Below are 24,485 nucleotides of genomic sequence, written 5' to 3'. Positions count from 1 at the left end.
TCAGTGAGCAACCAGTGTAACTGTCCACCAGCAAAAAGTCTGGGATAGAAGCAAAGGCAAGAGGTTTCAAGTCCTGGCTCTGCTGTTTCCCAGCCACCTAGGAACGGGCAGGTAGGTCACAAACTTTATCATTTACTTCTCCATTTGCAAATCAATACTTCCTGACCTGTCCACCTTTCATGGTTATTGTGAGGCTCCAGTGAGATAATATATGAAAGTGCTTGTAAATGGCACGGTCCTAGCCTCTTTACCACTCTCCCCATGCTGCAGTGATGCATTCAAGGAGGAAAGTGTATACTTATGCTTCAACACACCAAGCAAAATCCAGCCTCAGAGGCACTCTCACCTCAATCCCTTAAGATACGTCTTCTTTCCTGATTGTCCAAGTGCCTGTGGTACTGCTGAATGACAGAGCTAATTGCACAGGCCCTAAGGTCAGATTGTCAGCTTCATCACTTGGTTGAATATTTAACATTTTATAAGCTCATTTCTAGATCGATAAAATGATGATTCAAATATTATCTATCTCACAGCATTGTGGGAGGGTGAGATCATCATGTAAAATACACGGTATAGTATCGGGGGCACGTGATCACAATGACAATTACTATTGGCCTCACACAGGTTTCTGCAGCTAATACGAAGGCAAAAATCACACTAGAGTCAGAAGATCTGGTTTCAAGTCCTCATACCCTCTGTGACAGGCTGGATGATGCTGCAAAAGTCATCTAATCTCTCTGGAAAACAGCTACTACTTAGAAAAGGATGCTTATATTCACTTCATGGGGTCTAAAGATCGCATAGAGTAATGTATATAAAACTTCTATACTCATTGTAAAGCATGAAGAAAATGCGCAAGGCTGTTATGTGACTTTTCTGTATGAACAAACATGCAGAAAACAATTGCAAAGATTTTATTTAGCGGCTTTCTGTGCTTGGCACTTAGAAACAGAGTTCCGTGCATAAGGGCAAATTTTTATACACCTTTCCTTCATACATATTTTACATACCCTTTTATTGCCCCCTTTTTCATATTCATAATATTGGATTCCCCACTAGGCACATAAATACATATATCTACAACACCTCAAAACCAAAAATCTTAATAATATCTGTATTATTTTACTTGGTATTATTTGCATTTCCACACCATTTTAAAATTTTAGCTTGCACTAAGCTTCACTTGTTTTCTTATCATTAAGAGATTTGAAGGGAAAGGGAAAAATGAAGGAAAAAACCCAAAACTTCAAAATGCAATGAACTATTTGATAAAAATGGAGATCTAAGGACAGGTAGAAGGGTATAGAAGACTCATCTGCAATTCCCTGGGACATGAGGGGACTTTTCCTGCCACAGGGACTAGCGGGCAGGCATGCTAGGTCAGGTGTTTGGATCCAACACGTGGAGGCCAGGCCTCTCTCTGTTGCCTCTGCTCTTGGTATCATCTTCCGAGATTATAAAACTCTTCCATCTTCACACCCTCCTATTTCCCTTCCCCTGCCAGGCTGCGAGCTGTGGAATCAGCACTTCCCACATGGTGCACCTCTCTTCTAGATCACAGTGGTCAGAGCTGTGGGATCAGCACTTCCCACATGGTGCACCTCTCTTCTGGATCACAGTGGTCAGAGCTGTGGCATCAGAATGCATCTCTTGCTCTGTCCCTCTCACCCATGTCCTGACCATGCTCAGTGTCCCAGAGAAGTTTACTCCTCAGTAACGCCATGATTCTTCCTATAACCTGCAGTGGGGTGGGTGGGGTTTGGGAGGACAAACCAAAAACACATCTCCTTGGTGAATTAAAACTCTCATCACTGCTCACACTCTCTCTCAGTCTTGCTCTCCACCTAACACTTGCTCTCTATTCTTTCTGTCCCTCTTGTCTTCAGCTGCTCTTACTCCCTCTTTCCACAGGCACCACTGGGAATATCAATGATAGCATACAAGTGAAGACAGCCAAAGTTCAAAAGCAATCTTTTTCCAGAAGCCAAGTCCAGATGTCGTACTGATCTCTTTCTACTCTCATCCACGGGGAGGGTCTCCAAGATACACGGTTCATTCGAGAAGCAGAGGAAGTTGCAGGAGAGAATGGCTGGCAGCTAATGCTGGCCCACTCCATCTAGAGTTGTACATAGACAAATTCTTGGTGAAAGTACCCATTCTGGACCTCTCTCCACAGAGTCTGCCCAGTTCAGAGTCAGTGTGCATGTATGTTTGCGTGTGTATGAATATATATGTGTGTGTGCATGTATGCATAGGTAGGTCTGTCCGTCTGTGGGTGTGTAACTTTTCATGGCTGCCACACACTAGCATCTCCCTTAACATTATGACGAAGTGATTATGCGGTCTCTTCAAAGACCACTCTGGAACAGACAATGCTTTATAAAACTAAGGTCTGGGAAAGCAGGAGAATGGCCACTGAGTTGTGTATGATTCTACCGCAAGTATCCTTCAGAGGCTTAAAGGTGTCCCTTGTTCTTGGGTATATGTTTTCCTCCAGAAAAAAAAAAAAAAATACACAGTTCCTGTTTTCCAAAGGCACTGGACGCCCAAAGAGGAGGATCTGCCCACGGAGACTCTGGGGCCTTGATTGTCATATGCTCCGTGGTATTTGGACTGGCCTTTAAACCATGTGCACGGACATCTGGGAGGAGGAGCCTGGAACTGCCCCGTACTGCCGGCCATCACAAGCGTTGGTTGCCTGTTGGTTATTGGGTGAAGGACTAATCATGTGCATGCTGTGCTCCATCCCCGAGGGCAGGTACTGCCTCTCTCCAAAGGCCCCATTGGAAGGAGAAGAACAGAGTAAAGTGCTTTGAGAGGCGCTCAGTTTTTCTGGGCTTGCGGCTAGCCTAGGGGAGGTGGGGAAATTGTATCCATACAGGTTGTAAGGGTTGTGAAGGGAGAAGGCATTGTAGGAGCTCTGCTGCATGTGACTGCCCCCGAACATGTGTGGTGATGAGGAGCTGGAGGCAGCATTGCCTGCCTGCATGACATACTGAAACTGGGAAGTGGGGAAGGACCCCAGCTGGCCACCGTAGGCTTCCATCTTGCTGTTGCCAGGCAACGAGGGAGGAGTTGGTATTCCTGAGATCAGGGATGGAGTCCTCTGAGGCATGAAGGTTTCAGAGGGCTGAGCGGCTGAAGAGGTGCCACTCTGGAGCCTGTTGTAGCCACTGTCACTCAGCCCTGGGTAGCTCTGCAAGGCAGCCATGTTGCTTCGGGCACATGGTGGATAATCAGAGAGGTTTAGATTACACAGCTGGCTCTCTCGGCAGCCCACATTGAAAGTATTGGGGGCCAGGTGAAAAGTTGGAGGAGAACAGGATGGAGATAAAAGATGAGAAGAAGCCGAAGGGGATGGTGTCCCAGTGCTGGAGGTTGTTGGGGAAGTGCCTGTGCTGCCTCCTGAAAAATAAAATGTGAATACTAGTGAGACAGAGGCCTTTTAAGATGAGTGAGTCTAAGTCAAACCCAAGCCACACAGAAGGTGCCTTCAAATGTCCAAGATAAGGCTGACTCTTACAGAACCATTTTTCCTCTTAACTCTGCAGACCTATGCTAAGTGATTCCACCTGTGGACACATACACAGTCATACAGGCATATACATACACATACATACACATTCCAGAAGATGATGACTAAAAGCAACACTATTTTTTTTATTTCTCTCTGTAATAGCCTTAGTAAGTCCTTTGTATAAAAATAACAACAAACCTTCCAAGATTCACGTTGCATTTCTCACCATCAAATTCCCTTTCTAATAAGACCTCTGGGAATCGCCCATGGGGGGCTGCAGAACAGCAAAGATTGCTGCCTGTTCCTTTCCTCTGGTAGCTTCGTCCCAAAATGATGCCTACCAGATCCCATCTGACAAAGGGCTAATACCCAGAATCTATAAAGAACTGAAACAGATTTACAAGAAACAAACAAACAACCCCATCCAAAAGTGGGCAAAGGATATGAACACTTTTCAAAAGAACACATATATGAGGCCAACAAACATATGAAAAAAAATGTTCATCATCACTGATTATTAGAGAAATGCAAATCGAAACCACATTGAGATACCACCTCACACCAGTTAGAATGGCGATCATTAAAAAATCTGGAGATATTTAATGGCAATCATTAAAAGATGCTGGAGAGGATGTGGAGAAATAGGAACACTTCTACCCTGTTGGTGGGAGTATAAATTAGTTCAACCATTGTGGAAGACAGTGTGGTGCTTCCTCAAGGACCTAGAAATAGAAATTCCATTTGACCCAGCAATCCCATTACTGGGTATATACCCAAAGGATTATAAATCATTCTGTTATAAAGACACATGCACACATATGTTCATTGTGGCACTGTTTACAATAGCAAAGACCTGGAACCAACCCAAATGCCCATCAATGATAGACTGGACAAGGAAAATGTGGCACATATACACCATGGAATACTATGCAGCCATAAAAAAACGATGAGTCTGTGTTCTTTGTAGGGACATGGATGAATCTGGAAACCATCATTCTCAGCAAACTGACACAAGAACAGAAAATCAAACAGCGCACGTTCTCACTCATAGGTGGGTGTTGAACAATGAGAACACATGGACACAGGGAGGGAAGCATCACACACTGGGGTCTGTTGAGGAGGGCCAAGGGAGGGACAGCAAGGGGGTAGGGAGGTTGGGGAGGGATGACATGGGAAGAAATGCCACATGTCGGTGACAGGGGGATGGAGGCAGCAAACCATATTGCCATGTGTGTACCTATGCAACAATCCTGCATGATCTGCACATGTACCCCAGAACCTAAAGTACAATTAAAAAAAAAATACCATTTTACTCAGCAATCCCATTACTGGTTATATACCCAAAGGATTATAAATCATTCTATTATAAAGACACATGCACTCGTATGTTTATTGTGGCACTGTTCACAATAGCAAAGACTTGGAACCAACTCAAATGCCAATGAATGATAGACTGGATAAAAAAAAATGTGGCACATATACACCATGGAATACTATGCAGCCATAAAACAGGATGTGTTCATGTCCTTTGCAGGGACATGGATGAAACTGGAAACCATCATTCTCAGCAAACTGACACAAGAATTGAAAACTAAACACTGCATGTTCTCATTCATAGGTGAGTCTTGAACAATAAGAGCACACAGACATTGGTAGGAGAACATCACACACTGGGACCTGGGGGGTGGAGAGCTAGGGGAGGAACAGCAAGGGGTGGGGGGATTGGGGAGGGATAGCATTAGGAGAAATATCTAATGTAGATGACGGGGCGATGGATGCAGCAAACCACCACCATAGCACATGAATACCTATGTAACAAACCTACATGATCTGCACCCCAGAACTTGAAGCATAACGAATAAAAAATAAATAAATAAATAAATAAATAAATAAAATATGCTATCATGAGAAATAAATACATAAATAAATAAAATATGTTGTCATGGGGGAAAAAATAAAGACCTCTGATGTCAGCATTAAAAATCCACTAGCTCAGCTTTTCCCATTCTTAATGGAAATGCATTAAATTTGTATTTTATTCAAGGGCTGTTGCCTACTTTGCCATTTTTAGTCTTCCAGCCAAACACACAGGACACCAAAGCGGGACCCTAATCTCAGAGGAAATGTGGGTAATGGGAAAGAGCGCCAAGTCAAAATTGAGGCCGGGGGTGGGGGGCAGAGCAGCGGAGCCTGGTGTATGAGATGGAAAATGCATCACATGAAAGACATTGGGAACACAATTATAAGAGCTACGTCAGAATAAAGCAAGGCTAACCCAAAACAAATTATTATGAACCAGAGGCTCTGCTGATCTCCTTTTATGGGATCATGCCCAGTTTCGGAGACTGAAATAAAGATTGTAAATGGAGTCTCTGGAGTTTGGATATTTATGAGAACAAGAGGCCAAACAGGTCTTCAACTGACCTGAGAATCAGGAGATCTGGGTCTGCTCACAACTCTGCCACACTAAGTGCCCAGGTAGCCCTGTGCACATCACTTACCCTTTGCAGGTTACGGTTTCTTCATCTAGAGATAAGGAATTAAGTTAGATCAGTGGTTCTCAGGCATACAGGACCTGGCAGCTTTTAAAAATGCTGATGTTCCAGGATCCTACCTTGGATAAACTAAAGGATCGTTTCTGGGCATGGGATCTCTATATCAGTATTGTTTTAAAAACTCCCCCAGATGTGTAGCAGTGCTTAAGAACCAATCATACAACCCCAGTTCCTCATTTCTAAGTACTCAGAAACGCCCTTCCTAAACTGAGTGTGCATGAGAATAAGCTAGATGGCTTGTTAGAGTATAGATTGCTTACTCCATCCCCAAAGCCTCTGATTCTGTAGATCTGGGGTGGGGCTGAAGAATTCTCATTTCCAACAAGTTCTCAGGTGATGGTCCAGAGACCACACTTTTGGCTAGAGGACCTCCAGATTCCTTTCATTTCCAAAAGTCCTTGAATCTGTATTTGAACAAGTTGATCTTATGATGTGTGAATATTAGAGCTAGTCAGGTGGATGACTCATCAACAGACTAAGGGCCAGTTCAGTCCAGCCTACCTTATTGTGTTGTTAGACGGTTTAAGAAGGCCAATAATGACCTTTACGAGCCTCCTCTTTCCCAAGGTCAGGAAGCAGCAGTGCAGGAGCCTCTTCCTGTCTCATCCAATGGAAGTTAACAACATGGCTGAGTGCTGGGCTGCAGGGCCCTTCACTTGAATTCTGGAAAGAACAGCTGCTTTGTCTTCCATAAGGAATCTCCCATGATGGAACTTCCTCCTTCAGAGCAAGGTTAGGACTTTCCCAGCATTGTCAAGAGCTGTTATTCCCCCAAGGAATGTAATATCCTTTTGATCACCTACCACTCATGTTGGGACACTTAGAAGCTGAGCATTTAGGTAGAAAAGAGCAGGAATAAGGTTTTTCTCAGTGAATAAAATGTTATAAAAACTAGGGCTTGGAACAGTGGCTCATGCCTGTAGTCCTAGCACTTTGGGAGACTGAGGTGGGTGGACCACTTGAGGTCAGGAGTTTGAAACCAGTCTGACCAACATGGTGAAACCCTGTCTCTACTAAAAATACAAAAATTATCAGGGTGTGGTGGTGGGCACCTGTAATCCGAGCTACTCGGGAGGCTGAGGCAGGAGAATCTCCTGAGCCCAGGAGAAAGAGGTCACAATGAGCCAAGATAGTGCCATTGCACTCTGGCCTGGGCAACAAGAGCAAAACTCTGTCTCAAAAGAAAAAAAAGTAGCAGGATTCCAGAGACACTGGAATACAAAGAAACCATCTATCCACAGTATGCTAACACAGGTGTTCTAGATGGGTCATTTAAAACACATTGCCTTCAAGGAGGAACCCAAAGTTAATTTTTAGCAGGAAATAAAAAGCTTTCAGTTTACATCCATGGACATAGGTAGTAGTGCTGGCTAAAGAAGTAAAAATTTGGCTCTTGTTATTACAATAGTTTCTTCAGAGGTAAACTTTGACAAAGCCTAGCAAATAACAAAAGAATTTCAAAAGAATTCCCCCAATGAACTTTCAAGGAAGAATTGTATTTAGATATAAATAGCTGCTGATTTGAGTCACTTCAGGAACTTCTCCTTTCTCATTTCTGATCCTCAACTTAAAATCCTTTAAAAAAAAAAAAAAAAACGTAAAATGAGTTTTATTCCACAATTTGAGACGAGGCCAACATTGTAAATACTGCTGGGAGAAAGAAGCCAGCAGCTGGCCATGTTGAAAAAAGCCCTGAGCCTGATTCTAGGCCTATTAACGTCTGTCCAACTCATGATCGCTAGCAATGCAGGCCACCTCTTCATTCTCATTAGCTGTGAAATGAGGGGCTTGAATCAATGGGCCCCAGGTTCTGTCCTTCTCAGCATAATACCTGTAACTAAGGCTTCAAGTAATATAAAGCGCAAATGGCCAAGAACAAGTACTTTCCATGGAACTATTTTAATAGAATGGAGGATCTCTGCCAGGAGAAGATTCTAGAAGGAGGAGGAAGAACATTTCATCTGTCTTATTTTTATACAGTTGAAAGGCCAGCCCTTCTGTGCCTTGCAGAAATCTCAAGGATTCACTGCAACTGTGTGATGCCTCTTTGAGGCATCCTACACATTTTCCTTATTTTCCACTCTAAATGCCATGAGCTTTTTTTCTGAAATACATGCTATGGCACAAATGGAGAAACTTGACTCCAGCTGTAAAGAGATTTGTGTTTTATGGGATAGGTATCTGATCATTTCTCTTTGAAAGCCCATCCTTCCTCTACCTGATCTGGTGTTTAAATGGTCCCTGAGGAGACCACCTGTTCAGCATCCATAATGTCCTGTTATAGGTATGTTCCATCAGGCACTGGTCCTAGCCCTGCAGCAGGAAGTGCACGATGGAGCAAATGACTTCCTACAACTCTAAATGGTTTTCTCTGATGGCAGAAGATGGAATGCATGGTACTGATTTAAACCCTCAATTGGTTTCACTACAAAAGAAAAAAAAAATAAGAAGGGAACTATTAACAAGTTACAGGGATTTCTTCTGAGCAGATGACAGGCACATGTTAAAAAGTTTGTAGTCAGCTTGCTTGGGATTTTAAATGACATTCACTGGAAATGAGACTTGGTGGCCCGCTGAGCTTAAGTGGGTGGAAGCCTCCATATGAACTACTGTTTGAAGGAGGTGCGAAGACAGAAGGAAGTGTCCAAGAGAAAGTCATCTTGCATTCATTCGCTTTGAAGAAATGCTTTTATGTGCATAAAGTACTCAATACAGATAATAGCTATTTTTCAAAGTCCCCATAGAGAGAGAGAAGACTATGGTATTCATTTTGCAGAGAAGCAAACCGAGATACTGACAAGTCTTTCTCCTCCTATGATCTAACAGCCTGTCAACTGTTAAACAAGATTGGGATTTCCAGCCAAGTGCAAAATAAGCACAAAGAGGGAGCCCACCCTCCTTGTGCATTTTCAAAACTTGGCTGACTAGAGATTCTCATCGCAAAAAAGGGCAGGGTGGGAGGCCAGGCCAGGCCACACTGGACACAGGAGGGTCAGAGCTGCTTCTCAAAGCAAGCATGCCTCTCTTCCCTATTCCCTCCTCCCCTCTGTATCTGCCAGGTCCTGAGTGTTCTGAGAATCTTGACAGACATTTTATTTAATGGTCAATTGTGGACTATAGGGTCAAACAAACCCAGTTCCAATCCCAGCTGTCTTACTGATTAAGGAAAGAACCTTAGCAAGTTAGCATCTCCATGCCTTTTACGTTGTTAAGGAATTGCTAATATCTACTTGAGATGTTTTGAAAAAGACATAAGATATAATAGTATATATTATGAAGTGCTCATAACTGTATTTGGCAGGCATAAATTATTTTTTTTTAATTTTTAGTAGAGATGGGGTCTCATTATGTTACCCAGGCTGGTCTTAAACTCCTGGGGTCAAGCAATCCTCCTGTCTCAGCCTCCCAAAGTGTTAGGATTACAGGCGTGAGCCGCTGCACCTTGCCCAGCACATAAGCATTAAGCATTGTCTTCCATGATAGAAGGAGGAGAAAGGAACTTGGGTTCTGATTGCAATGGCTCTGAGGTGTTGGCCTGTTGGCGGTGAAGCTGAGCATCTCAGCCTCTCCACACACTGAGGAGCATTATGTTGCAGCAGCAGGTACATATTTGTTGTCACATGCTAGAGGAATCTCTGTCGCTGTGAACGATGGAGCACTAGGCCAGGTAGCAGCCATGGCCCTCCCTGTGCCATCTTCCCAAAGGCTAACCTAACTCTGCTTCCTCTCAATTATCTGTCCCTCCTCCCCCACTTCCACTCCAGGACAAGAATGGGCTGCCCATACCTCCGACTTTCCTCAGATCAAGCAAAGTGGAACTGACAGAACACAAATAGCTAGACTGGTATCTTTCCCACTATCCTGAGAGGTCTTAATTCACTTCTGAGAAGTGATTAAAATATAATGTCCTAAGTAGCTTAAAACTTTCAGGAGTTCTGTAGCAATTGTAGGGTCTGCAGGTTCTGTAGGATCTATCTCCTACAGCCCCAGATCCCTTCATCTTATTTTACCCATGGGTCAACGTGAGGTGGCACACATGAAAATTCGTATGTGACATTAACTTGCTCCAATATCCAAGGCTAACAACCAAAACAACCAAGAGGGATGCATGTTTAGCAGTGATCTCATATAAGGACAATAACCTAGAAAATACTTTTTTTTTTTTTTACCATGAAGACAAGTTAAATATGAGCATGAAAATCCTGAATACCAAACCTGCTGACTTTTGCATCTTTAAATTGATCATCTCCAGATTGTAATATGAGGGCTTTCACATACAGTTTCCTTTTCGATTTATTTTGTTGTGCTTTTTTTCTTCCTCCCCCTAAATTGAAAAACAGTAAGACCAAACCCCATCTGGGCTATTAAAGAATAAATTTCCATGTAATTACTTGGTTCCATGAGCCAGACTCTTCTCTCGTATAATTCAATGGCATCTGTCTCTGAGGAGTGCTGATTCACAGTGCATCCTCGAGAAGCCTTCTTTGAGGCTTTCAAACAGGTAAGAGGTAAAATGTCAGCACCCTATAGACTGATTCCAGAGAAATCATTTTATACCTATGACATTCCGTATGTGGACTGCAGCATTTCCTCACTTTCCATTAACTTAATTGTTTTCTCTGCTACTAATGTTTTACTGCCTTCCTTGAGGCAGTATGTATCTGTTGTTATCTTCCTTTAGAATTAATCTGCTTCTTTCTGACAACAGTATCTAGTGTTCCCACTATTAAACACCTTCTCCCACTCTCATGCCTCACCTCCACCTGCAGGGAAGGCATGTGACTCAGACCTGGACAATCAAAGTGTCATATTCCCCTCACTACACTAATTACAGATGACTTGATTAAGGACAATTAGACTCAATGAGATTTTGGTATAAATCTTAGGTGAAAGGTACATGACTTTGCCCATCAGATGTAAACCTCAAAATAAGTAGGCCCAGGGGTTCAGCATGTTCACACCATAGGAAACCTGAGAATAAAGTCAGCATGGCAGAGAGCACAGCTGAGAGACGGAGTTGATGATCCTTTATGGGTGCCTACATTAAGCTTTGCCTAAAATTGGCTATTTGAGTCATTTCAGTTTCATGAACCAATAAGGTTCTTTTTTGTTTTGCCATTTGGGTTTGATTTTACTTATAACAGTAAGAATCCTAACTGATATAGCTCCCATATTCTATAGGTAATTTCACTGTGAATCTGAAGGGGTAGGAATATTAAGATAAAACTTGAAGAGAGAGAAATAAAAATGAGGATGTAGGACTAGACTATGAACCACTTTGTCAAATAGAAGCTATGGATGATTCCTTACTAAGACATGATAAATCACCTACCAGTAGGAACATGGGATTTCAGCTATATAAATACACATCTAGCTCTGTAAAAAAAGATCTGATAAGATAGCGACTTTACTTTAAAAAAATAATAATAATCTCTTAAATGGTTCCTGGGCTCATTCTGATCAATAAGAACAGGCTAAACAATGAAGTGAAAATGCTGATAACTTTTGAAGGTGATTTTTTCATATTTGTGTTCATGACAAATAAGGAATATACTGTACAGAATAGAAAAACAACAGCCGCTGGGTTTTTTTTTTTTAAGTTTTCTAGAAGCTTAGTAGAAAGAAATGCACATATCTAAGCAAAAAGGTAATTCAAAAACCAATTATAACCCCATAAATGGTAAGAAGATAGAAGAGGAATATCTAAAGACATTGAAGCGGCCATTCTCTGATAGGTTTGTAAAATGCATTAGATAATACATAAGGAAGGATATGTAAACAGAAGCAGAAAAAACAATGGTATGATCTTGTGAGAACAACATTAGGATGCCCAGAATTAAGTGAAGTTTGTAGACTTCCCTGAAAGTCATACCCATGCTTTTTCTCCTACTGGGTTTATTTCTTTCAAACAAAGCGTATCACTTTAATTTCCTCATCTTGTCATTATTCCTGTCCTGAGGACTAAACATTACCCACGAAAACATGAGAAACACCAATGAGTGAACAAGTGACTCTTACTTCTTAGTGTTAAAACTTCAAGGTCATTTTATTCACTCCCCATATTCTATGCACTGATATATGGATTCCTGAGACCATAAGTAATTGTTCCCGACTTACTATCCTGTTATTTTCACTTAAGAATTTTGGGGGCTGGGTGCAGTGACTCATGCCTTAATCCTAGCACTTTGGGAGGTCAAAGTGGGTGAATCGCTTGAGGTAAGGAATTTGAGACCAGCAAGGCCAACATGGCGAAACCCCATCTCTACAGAAAATACAAAAATTAGCCAGGTGTTGTGATGTGCACCTGTAGTCCCAGCTGCTGAGGAGGCTGAGGCAGGAGAATCACTTGAACCCAGGAGGTAGAGGTTGCAGTGAGCCAAGATCACACCACTGCACTCCAGCCAGGGTGAAAGAGCAAGATTCTGTCTCAATAATAACAATAATAATGATAATAAGTTTGGGGCACTTTCTTCACTGCCCTTTACAAAACTTATTTTCTTCCTGGTATCTGATTTTCTGTTCTTTATTTTTTATTTTCTAATCATCATGCCCTTCAAAGTTTATCCTGAAGTTGTCTCTGTTTAGTTGATTTTTGCCAAACACATTGACATTAGTCCCTATCATATAGAACACATCAGAGTTAATTCACCTATTCAACCACTATTTGAGTGCTAAATATGCCCTCAACCAACAGAGAGTGTTTAGAGCCAGACATTTAATCATGAGGGAAAAAAAATGGAGAGAAAAATGTGGATAAGAGAAATTAATGTAAGAATGACACAAAGGAACAAGAGCTCACCTCAAGGAGACTTGGCCTACCCTGAATGGCAGGGAATTTCCCCCAAGGAAGTGATAGTTAAACTGTGATCTCAAAGACAGAGGGTGCTAAGACAGTAAGTGGGTAGGCAGACGTCTTTTAGGAAAAGAGAACAATGTGGCAGGAAAGAGCACACCATGTTTGAGAAAGGGAAGTAAGAGGAGTGATGCTGGAACAGGAGGAAAAGAGGAAAGGTGGCGTAGGCTGAAGCTACAGTAGTAATAATAGCAATGACAAGGATGATCATAGAGAACATTTACTGAACACTCAGCAAATCCAAGGCTCTTTCCTAAGCACTTTACATTCATTCATTCTCATTGGTATTATCTCCAGTTTGGAGGTGAGGCAGCGAAAGTCAGAACATGCAAGGTCTTGCAGACAATGTTAAGGGATATGTCTTTCATAGGTGAAAGTAAACTGTGGCCATTGAATAGCTTTAAGCGGATTGGGCATAGAAGGTTGAGGTGCAAGCTGGGCACGATGGTTCACACCTGTAATCTCAGCACTTTGGGAGGTTGAGGCGGGCAGATCACAAGGTCAGGAGTTTTAGACCATCCTGGCCAAGATGGTGAAACCCCATCTCTACTAAAACTACAAAAATCAGCCACGCTTGGTGGTGGGCACCTGTAATCCCAGCTACTCAGGAGGCTGAGGCAGGAGAATTGCTTAACCCAGGAGGCAGAGGTTGGAGTGAGCAGAGATCATGCCACTCCACTCAGCCTGGGTGACAGAGGGAGACTCTGTCTCAAAAAAAAAAAAAAAAAGAATATTGAGGTGCAAACATGTGTGTTTTGAAACAAAAGACTCGTTTCAATATGAGGAATGGCTTAGAAGAAAAAGTGGAGACTATGGAAGGGATTATGGTCATGCAGTGAGAGGTGACGTTAGTACAGAGTGGCATGGCAGCAAGGAAGGTAAGAGATGTGGAGAGATGTGGACAGATTCAAGGTCTTAGGAATGGCTGGCCACGAGGGTAGGACAGGGAGGGAACCTTCCAGGACGTAGAGTGTTCTCCTTCGCTGTGGAGAGGGCACCAGGCTGTGGGGCAGATGATGAACTCAGTTTTGGACATTTTGAGCTTAAGAAACTTTGGGGACAAAACAAAATACGTCATTAATTACTGTTTGTTTTAGGGGATTGAATTGAAATGCTCTTTACCCCTTATCAGGAGCTCTTCATGTTTATAGTATAAGCCATGTTGCAGAATTGGGATATTGTTCTTCTATAGCTTAAAAAAAGGAGTGCTTTAAAAAAAATTGTAAGTGACTATACAGTGGTAAGCTGTTCGGATGGGCATTATTCCTCACCTCAGTGATGAATGAGATCTGTATAAATTGACTACGTTTTCATCATTAGAGTGACGTCACAGTTCAATGGCTCGTATCCACTGAATCGTCCTTCTTTCCCAGTATCTTACTTGTATAACTTTGTCGGTAGCTGACCCTCTCACTAACCAACCTCAACTAATACAAGCCAAACTGGTGAAAATTCAGTCACCAATAGAGACCCTCATAATCGTAACTTTTCAACTGCCTGAAAAACACTGCCACACCCAATGGCACTGAGCTCTGTAGTGATGTCTGCCAACTCTCTTGGGCAAAGGAGGGCTTCTGTAAATGGAATGTCCCTCATGTCCCCAGATGGAGAGTTGGCGGTTCTGGTGTCATTGGTCCAGAATGATTCCTTTTAGAACAACACTGATTAAATAGCTTGAAGTCACTGCCAATAAAACTCTCAGTTTTGGCCACACAAATAGCTCCATTACATACATGAGGAAGTTGAGGCACAAATTTTATTCCAGGATATACATCAGAACAACAGGATTGCACTGCACATAGCTATAACTGACCTGGACTCTGTTTCCTTTTTCTTCTATGTTTTTATTGCCTCAGTCACTTTCTGCAAGCATAGCTTGTCTGGATAGTTCATTTCCTCCTTGTCACTAGCAATGTTCAGGCAGAAGCCATTCCTGAGACAGAATATTCATCTCCAGAATCTCCAGCCTCTCCAGACTCTCCAAGCACATAAATATTCTTGAGTCTAACTGAAGACATCTGAAGACCTTATACTTGATTTATAAAATATATATATATATATATATATATATATTGACCTATTTAGAGCTAATGCTCAAATTGTTGAACAATAAACCATCAATAGGAAGAGTAAACTAAAATCTTTGTGGAAAATCAAAGCTGTAGTAAGAAAGAATAAGAAAAATAATGTGGTCTGGTGGAAGGAAAGCTGTCCTGTCAAATAGATCTGCTTTGGTACACTCAACTCAGTTCTGCCACCCCTTAACTACATTAGCTAGACCAGACTTGTCCAATCGATGGCCCGAGGGCTGCGTGCAGCCAAGAATAGCTTTGAATGCAGCTCAGCACAAATTTGTAAACTTTCTTAAAATATTAAGCGATTTTTTCTTTTTTGCTGAATTTTTAGCTCCTCGGCTCTTATTAGTTTTAGTGCACTTCATGTGTGGCCCAAGACAAGTTTTCTTCTTTCAGTGTGGTCCAAGGAAGCCAAAACATTGGACACCCCTGTACTAGACTGTCATGCCCCAGTTACTTTTTTGTGTCAAAAGCAGAAGATGAGTCTTCTCCCTAAAACAACTATTTAAAACACTCTATTCAATATGATTTTAAAAATAGAAAGATTTGAATTTTTGCAAAACTGTGGCTAATTCACCTAGTGCTTTCCTCAAAGTTTTATCAGCAGATGAGTCTTAATGCCAAGAGAAATAAAAGACGGCAACCAAGGCAGGACGAAAAAAGCATCCTTGACCTCAGCTAGCCAGAAAGACAGATCCAGCTCACCAGTAGCACCACAAAATGGTCTAGGACTGCTACGTGACATGACAGATATTTATGTGCTTGAAACAATGAGGTAATATGGACAATTGGTAAGTCAGTCAATATTTGACACCAATCTTAGGTTTGGTGCCAACACTTTCAATGAAGTTCCCTTCATTAAAAGGGAATTACTGTAGAACACAGGGGCTACCACTGCAGTTTCCACTAGTTCATCCATCTCTATTCCTTCTAAGATATAAAGCAGCTCAGCACAAATGGCTGTGTCTCTTCTCTTAATTTTATAAGTGATACCGTCCAGAGTCACTGAAACTCTTAGTTCTTAAAGGAAGAGGGAATGGGTGTCATTGCTTTTACATCCTTTGTTAATGTCAAGAAACCAAGCCACATATTTTTTAATAATGAGAATCTGGATCAACTTCAGTGTATATTTCAAAATATATTCCAATTAAACTATTTAATAGAGTCCTGGCTTTTTCTCTAGCCCTATTCCATCACCATATGTATCCAACAATTCAAGTTCTTTCTCCTCTTCCGATAAAAATGAGGGTCACTGAAGTGTTTTGAAAGTTCAGTTTCTCTGAAACCATTGTTTTCAAAATGTCAATAATAACCCTTCATCCTGGTAAATTTCTAGTATAAGTACCATGAAACCTACTATGCTGCACAGCTAAGTAACCCATGCAGGCTTCCTGTGTCTGTCCCTGCCTGACGGCCACCCTCAGTGATCACTCCATATCCATATCCACATCATCATCTTCAAGTTCAAGGCCCTTATGTCCCTGCAGGTAGACACGTAAGAGGAAGATGTGTCAAGATCAAGGCATACTGCCTTTCTGATGATTAATTATTTAAAACATGATTAGACTATTTCTTTTCACAGGGTTCTGGTGAAGTAAGTGATCCAGAATTTCCATCTCTTTTATATTCCCACTTCCCTTAGGAACTAAGAGTTCCAGTGTCTCTGGACAGTATCACTCATCAAATGAAGAAAAGACATGTGGTCTAAGATGAAGGCTGGGAGTGGTTCTGCCCACCTGAGCCACAGTGCCAGCAAGTGATCTCATTCGCTGTTCATGGGTACATACTGGGTACCAGGACCTGTGGTAGATCTTGGGGACACAGCATTGAACACAATTGTCCCCACTAATGCCTGCCCTCAGGGACTGGTGATATCCCTGCCAACTTTCTTCGACCAGCCTCCATGATACAAACTCCTGCTTAGCTAGAGCTTGGAAAGGCAATGAGTAAAGCAAGGGCAGATAAGCAAAGAAGCCGCCACAAAACTAAATCAAATCCATGACATATTTTTGTCTACTCAGCATGTTTATATAAATTTCCTCACACGGAAAAAAAAAAATCTCTCTCTTTTGTAGGTGAAAAAATTGGCATGCAGGCATGGAAGTAAATTGTCCCCAAAGTTAGATAATTCATTACCATGAAAGGTGAGGGCCTAGATTTTCCTGACTCCCTTTAAGCCTCTATCTCTTTTCCTTTCTTTTTTTTTTTTTTTTTTTTTTTTTTTTTTTTTTTTTTTTTTTNTTTTTGAGATGAGGTTTCACTCTTGTTGACCAGGCTGGAGTGCAATGGTGCAATCTCGGCTCACTGCAACCTCCACCTCCCGGGTTCAAGCAATTCTTCTGCTTCAGCCTCTCAAATAACTGGGATTACAGGTGCCTGCCACCATGCCTGGCTAATTTTTGTATTTTTAGTAGAGACAGCTTTTCACCACATTGGCCAGGCTGGTCTCGAATTCCTGACCTCAAGTGATCCACCTGCCTCAGCATCCCAAAGTGCTGGGATTATAGGTGTGAGCCACTGTGCCAGGCCACGCCTCTGCCTTTAATGGCCATCCATGAGGGCCTCAAAGCTGCGATGACACATTGAATAACCATTGACTCTGCTTCTAATCACAGCTTTGTAGGGAGGGATATATAAAAGAGATGGAAATTCTGGATCACTTACTTCACCAGCTCCCTGTGAAAAAGAATAGTCTAACCACGTTTTAAATAATTAACCATCAGAAAGGCAATATTCCTTGGTCCTGACATCTTCCTCTTAAGTGTCTACCTACAGGGACATAAGGGCCTTGAAGGTGAAGATGATGATGACGATGAAGACAATGAAAACCAGTAGTATTAAATGTTTCTATGATTTTAAATGCACTATCTCATTTAATTCAAGAATTCTATTTGATTCTATTTTTCCATATAATGTGGAAGATACAACGGGGTGTCAGAAAAGCTGAGGGACTTGACCAAGGTTACAAAGCTAGAAAGGATCCGTGATGAGAGCCTAGCCTAGACCTCGTCTGACTCTATGCTTTTGATCACTATGCTCACTTTAAACCTGACAGCTTTCAACAATTTAAGTTACAAACCTAATTCAGTGTGCAAAACGTTAGAAGTTCCCCTGAAAAGGGAATATAATATAATATATTACCAAGTTCTAGAATGGCTTTCCAAATGGCAGAACCACAAATTGAAAAGTGAGGCTTCCATCAATGGCAGCCACTGGATAGAAGAAAATGAGCTCAGTCTGTAAATCCTGACCAAATATCATCTTCAATCAAGAGGCTGAAGGAAACTCATCAGCATCTGGCTCTGGGGAGCTTCCACCCAGGTGCCCAGGTAGATGGGTGCTGTGGCTGGGGAAGCCACAGGCTAGACTGAGAAAAGGAGTTCAAATAAATCATGACCCATCTGGCCACAGGTTTTCCAACCTGAGCCACAAGGAAAGAAAATCTATAAATTGGATAAAAAGCATGAAGTTCAAAGCAGTAAGGGGAAAGTCCATTTAGCCCACCAACTGAAAGGGGTGTTGTTTTAGATAAGCAAAAAAGGAAGAACACAAGTAGCAAGGTTCAGATAGACTTTCAACAGCCCACTCTTCACCGTGAGACCTGATACAATTTATTCCCATCGTCCAGAGCTAAGTTTTTCCTCATCACAAAACTAGAATAAGAAAACTGATAAGGCTACCATGAGGAAAAAATGAAGTAATTAAGAAGATCTCTTTAAATACCAAGGCCTATGTGAATGCTTAGCAATATTAATATCATCATTATCATAAATATATAACCGCACTCTTAGGAAGGGAGAGAGCATTTTCAGTGCCAGATGAAATGCTGCCTCTGGACCCAGCCTGTTTGCACAAGTGGTGATGCTTTGGTTATTTACAGAGCTCCTAAGTCCTCTTCATTCCAGGAGAACTGGTATAACCCATATCTTGGCCTGAGGCCAGATATGCTATATTCGGTTCAGCTCCCACTCTGTCCCTGGCCCTGTCACTAAGCAGAGGCCTTGCTCCAGGGCTTTACCTTGCTGCTTCTGCATGGTGGTGAAGTCTTCGAAGGTGAGTGTGCGCACAGGAGGTCTCCAGAACGCGTAAGTCTCCATGATGGCTTCAAGTCCAGTTCTGATGACAGAAAAGCCAGCAAAGGAGGTTATAAATAATCTCAAAAAATACATTGACTTTTTAAAGATCCAGAGTTGACTTTCTAAAGATCCAGAATTTAATTTATCCAAGTAAATCCAGATTACTTGTCAAACACGTAATAAAAACATAGCTAGTGAGAGCTATCACTGTCAGGGTAAATTAGTCGGGAAAAGATCAAGGTACAGTGATGCCGGACTGTAAGAGGAATAACAAATTAATCTAATTCAGATCATTTGAAAGCAAATGTATAACTATGATGGAATTTTATTCTGACCCTCTTTTAAAGGAGGCTTGGTCTGCAGGGGGAAAAAAAGCATGGTAAGTGTTAAAGGTCCAAGCCACTAATATCATGAGTACAACTGAGCAGAAAGTAACATTGATTGTTTATCTATCACAGAACAACGTCAACATCATTGTCACAGTGCACTGACACAGCCTGACCCAGAGTCAACTCCTCACCTTGGGTATGTACAGAATCAATGGCACTGTCAAACTGCTGTGGTTGTAAAGCCTTCTCTTTTTTTTTGAGACAGAGTCTTGCTCTGTCACTAGGCGCCAGGCTGGAGTGCAGTGGCGTGATCTCGGCTCACTGCAACCTCCACCTCCCAGGTTCAGGCAGTTCTCCTGCCCCAGCCTCCCAAGTAGCTGGGAATACAGGCGTGTGCCACCATGCCCAGCTAATTTTTGTATTTTTTTAGTAGAGACGAGGTTTCACCATGTTGGCCGGGATGGTCTCAATCTCTTGACCTCGTGATCCGCCCGCCTCAGCCTCCCAAAGTGCTGGGATTACAGGCGTCAGCCACCATACCTGGCCTGTAAAGGCTTCTTAAACCAATAGAGATGAGTAAGGCAACAGAAATAAAAGGAGAGGTAAGCAATGAAGCAGACTTGGGTATCTGCTGCAATAAGACACACCTACCTGAAGATAAAGAAAGGGCTTGGTCTCAGAAATTATACTTCAGGCAAAAAGACTAATACATTTCTCTAAACACGTATCTACATTCTGGTAACCTAATAATCAGTCTTGTCTTTGACCATCACAAACTGTCAGAGTTCAGGAAGTATCCAATATTTTACAAGTACATTTCTTTAAGGCTTCTGGTTCATTTATATTAGAAATTCTATAAATTGGACTATGTGCACACTGTCTTTTTTACCCTTCAATTAACTATGTCTCTAACACGTGTGAGGTGCTGATATGCATCATTTTCACATGATTATTAAGGTTATCTCAGACAAATTCTTGCTGATATGCAGACCCTCAAAACAAAATATCAGCTGGGGCTTTGTGTGAAGCTTTGAACACAGCTTCTAAATTCTGACTTTTCTTTAAAACTAGCTGCTTCATGTAACTAAACAGAGGAAGGAGAAGTATGGGAACTATGAGAAAGGTGGGAGGAAAACGGGAAACAGCAGATGGCCTAAGTCTTTTCGTTGCAGTCACTGGAAGGTGAATGGTATTGCATCTCTTCCTGAAATGGATACGCTTTTCCTTTTGAGATAAAACTCCTGATGCCTGTGCTTCTTTCTTGGTAACATATTTCCAGAGTTCTCTTCAGTCTTACATAACAAGAAGAAAGAAATTTTATTTTAGGTGAGAACAAATATCCTTTTCTTATCAACAACTATAGGATACCCTGAGGTTCTTCTCAAATGAACTGCTGATACACTGATTGACTCTTCATGTTGGAAAATTTCCTCACTTGCACAGTTAACTTTCTAAAGTCTTCCCTGGAATCTTGGAGGCTTTAAATACACCAATGTTGGCAAACCAAACTCTGTATTTTAAGAAGAGGTTCAGAGAAGAGAGTGTTGCATGGTGTTTATTAGCTGTTAATCTGTTAGAAGTAGGAATAGGAGCTATCCCCACATAGTCACTCTACGTTAATGCTGAATACAGTACATGAAACTATTTGTGGAGAGAAAGAGCCCAGGCAATTAGGGAGTTCAGAATAATAAGGGGATAGATAGATAAAGCCGCACTGAGCCTGGATGGATAGAAGAAATAGATCGGCCAGGCTTAGGTCTTACTGCTTTGTTTCGGAATGTTGGCCACCCACCAGAATATCTTAGGATTCTCTTTAATGGCACAGGAGGCTTACTGAAAATGGCAGGGTCTTTATTGTTCCACCTCCTAGTTCATTCTTCCCAGGAACATGTACTGATGAGGAGGACAAAATATTAGCTCAAGGACAAAGAACAGTCGCTTCTCAGTTCATAATAAAGCAATGGAAGACTATGAAATGGCAAAAATATACTGATACACTGCCAATATTTTATTTGTTGAGTAAACAGAAATGAACTTCATTATCTACCCTAGTTCATTTTGTGCTGCTATGACCTACCACATGCTAGGTAATTTATAAACAATAAAGTTTATTTAGCTCACTGTTCTGGAGGCTGAGAAGTCCAACAGCATGGTGCTGGCACTTGGTAGGGGCCTTTGTGCTGAGTCATGTATGGTGAAAGATATGAAAGGTCAAGAGAAGGCAAGAGAGAAAGGGGCCAAACTCATTTTTTTTTTAATCAGGAACACACTCCTGTATTAATTAGCCTACTCTCTTGATAATTGCATTAATTCATTCATAAGGCAGAGCTCAAAGAGCCTAATCACCTCTTAAAGGTCCCAGCTCTCAACATTGTTGGATTGCAGATTAAGTCTGCAACACATAAACTTTGGGGGACATATTCAAATCACAGCAGTTTCATTTTCATAATAGGCAAAACTACGTGACAAAAGTGTAAATAGTTTTGTTTTATTTAAGCAGTAAACTCTATACAGAATAGTGACCATTTACTCATAAATTGAAATCTAAAATCCATCTAAAAGAACTGAGTTGTAGAATCACAGATTTTAAACCTGGGAAGAATCTTGGATGTCATCTACTGTACCTCTGACGATACTATCTTGAATGGTTATCCACCTCTGCTGGTATATATCCCCAGGAAGATTTTCATTTTATTGATAGGTCTGATATGACTTTCAGCCTCTGGTTTCATTATGAATAGTAAATAGTGAGAGTGACAGGCATTTCCCACAAGTAGTCCACCTGCCACATCCTCAGCAAGGAGATCTTCCCTGGCTAAAGAACATAATGTACAACAGGCACATATGGACACATATGTAATCCATCCAGGGGTCTATCACAACAGTGAAATTGTGTGGGAAGGGTTATGCCTCCTAAAAAAAATAATGGCTAAGAGAAGACATACCTAACCACACCTTATTAATCCACAGTGGATCTCTCTCCTGTAAATATATCCTACATAGCATATATATAAATTATTCTATAATAGAAATGATCCTATAATATATATTATCCTACAGAGAATACTTATCTCATAGACTTATATTATTGAATTTATTTATGTATTTTGTATTTATGTATTCAGCTGTTTAGAAAAATTAATCCTGTTTATGTATCATATCCCACCTTCTTTATTTGTCCACAACCCTATTAAGCTTCGTTGGATAAATCTAATTATTAGAAGGTCCTAGTTCTATATACCAGTATTTGGTGTAGTCCCATGGCAAGATTAAACAATTCACCTCTCTCCACCACTTGTATGTCTGTACCTCAAGGGCTTAGATACCATATTCTTCTATGCCCAGTTTTCTAGCACGGTGCTAGTTACATGGTGAGATCTCAAATGATATACATTGAGCTAATAAGGAGAGGAATAAAAGCTTTATTGCTGAGTCATTCTTACATTTTAATGAGGATTCACTTTTTTAAGTCTAAAACTTAGGAGCACAACTTGGTATAAAATAAACTCTCTGAAGACAGAAGAGATCCTCCAGTACTAGAGATCTGGGAATTGTTTCTATAGCTGATCATAATTGTGCCTTTATTAACTTCAGGCTCAGAGAGATTCGCATTTTCCTTGTTTCATTCCATTCCAGCCACAGAACTTCTGAGCTTCAGCAGAGTCTGAGTTCCCTCGCAGGGGTGAGTCATTTCACGCCCCACCTTTTTGAATGAAAGTTCTTGCCAACCACCTATTAACATCTTCAGCCAGTTGGGTGTCTAGTCAAAATTTACCCTGTGATACACATTGTTTACTCATTTGTCATCATTTTACCCTAGCTTTGTAAAATTTTATCTCCAAGTTTTTAAAAGTGAATTCATTGTCTGATGGGTAGAAAAAGTAGCCTTAGGTAATGGTATGCCCTTAACGTGCTCCACGTGGTGAGCCTCTTCAGGTCTGCTGAACACCGGAGGCCTGATATCATCTCTGAGATTTCCAACCAGAGATGGTCAGATTGGCAAGTGTCCCCCTCTTGCTCGCTTTTCCCTGTTCGCTCTCGTGACAACGTGGGCCATATCCAAACCACCTTTGTCCAGTGCTTTGGCCGTAATCACCTCTCTGGTTTCCAGGCCTCTTCTCTTTAGTCTTTTCAGTCTGCTCACTGGCCAAATCAACAGAATGTGCTGAAGAGAAGGCAAAAGAGGAAGAAGAGAAAGCAAGCCAAGGACCTCTTTTGCAAATTGATGATGCCTCGAAATCAACTTATTTGTAAGAATAGCCAGACTACAGAAAAAAAAAAATCCTTCCAACATTTTCAATCCAAAAAAGATGGCGGGATCATTCCTTCAAAGATCAACAAATACTTGATAAATACAACAACAATTATAATAACTTTGACAGTCCTACTTGGTAGCACACCAATGCATATTTCTGTTTTTCATATGTCTGGAGATAGGGAGTTGCTTTTATTTTTTTTAATTTTGATTTTTATTTTTTTTTGAGACAGAGTTTCGCTGTTGTTACCCAGGCTGGAGTGCAATGGTGCGATCTCGGCTCACTGCAACCTCTGCCTCTCGGGTTCAAGCAATTCTCCTGCCTCAGCCTCCTGAGTAGCCGGGACTACAGGCTCGAGCCACCATGTCCAGCTAATTATTGTATTTTTAGTAGAGACAGGGTTTCACCATGTTGACCAGGATGGTCTCAGTCTCTTGACCTTGGCCACCCAAAGTGCCAGGATTATAGGCATGAGCCACCCGCACCTGGCCCAGGGAGTTGCTTTTTAATGTTTCATTTGTTTATTTTCTCTTTAGTTCTGACAATCTTAACTTTACTCTTCCCCATACTATTTGCTGGTGATACTGGTAACAAAGGGAACATATTCTATGGGTTGATAAGGCCATTGGCCATCTCTCAGTAGATGATAGCAAGGGACCAAGGGAAGTCTACTAGGACAAAGTCTTGAAGTAATAAAAGAGTTGTCCAACCAAAAAAAAACTTACATGCTAAGTTCAGGAAATATAGAAATAAACAGACAAAAAAGACACAGCGTCTCTACCCTTTATGAGTGTCCTGTTTTTTTTTAAAGGAGCAAGATATAA

The 24,485-nt window shown here is 41.4% G+C and overlaps 1 protein-coding gene across 2 annotated transcripts in view; it reads right to left on the bottom strand.

Moving 5' to 3' along the window:
- Positions 1–898: 898 nt before the first annotated feature.
- TBX15 (T-box transcription factor 15) overlaps positions 899–24,485 on the bottom strand; it is a 115,486-nt gene continuing 91,899 nt past the window's right edge. For both annotated transcript variants that reach the window (XM_017524158.2, XM_017524160.2), the window contains exons 7-9: positions 19,019–19,116; positions 1,602–3,405; positions 899–1,543 (exon numbers count right to left, since the gene is read on the bottom strand). In XM_017524158.2, coding sequence (XP_017379647.1) covers positions 2,621–3,405; positions 19,019–19,116 — 883 coding nt within the window. In that variant the 3' untranslated portion in view covers positions 899–1,543; positions 1,602–2,620. The remainder of the gene's footprint in view (positions 1,544–1,601; positions 3,406–19,018; positions 19,117–24,485) is intronic.

Source organism: Cebus imitator, unplaced genomic scaffold (assembly GCF_001604975.1).
Source record: "Cebus imitator isolate Cc_AM_T3 unplaced genomic scaffold, Cebus_imitator-1.0 Scaffold32, whole genome shotgun sequence".
In the NCBI taxonomy this organism is placed as follows: Eukaryota; Metazoa; Chordata; class Mammalia; order Primates; family Cebidae; genus Cebus; species Cebus imitator.
The sequence above is the reverse complement of the archived record's forward strand: the minus strand, read 5'-3'. Positions and strand labels throughout refer to the sequence as shown.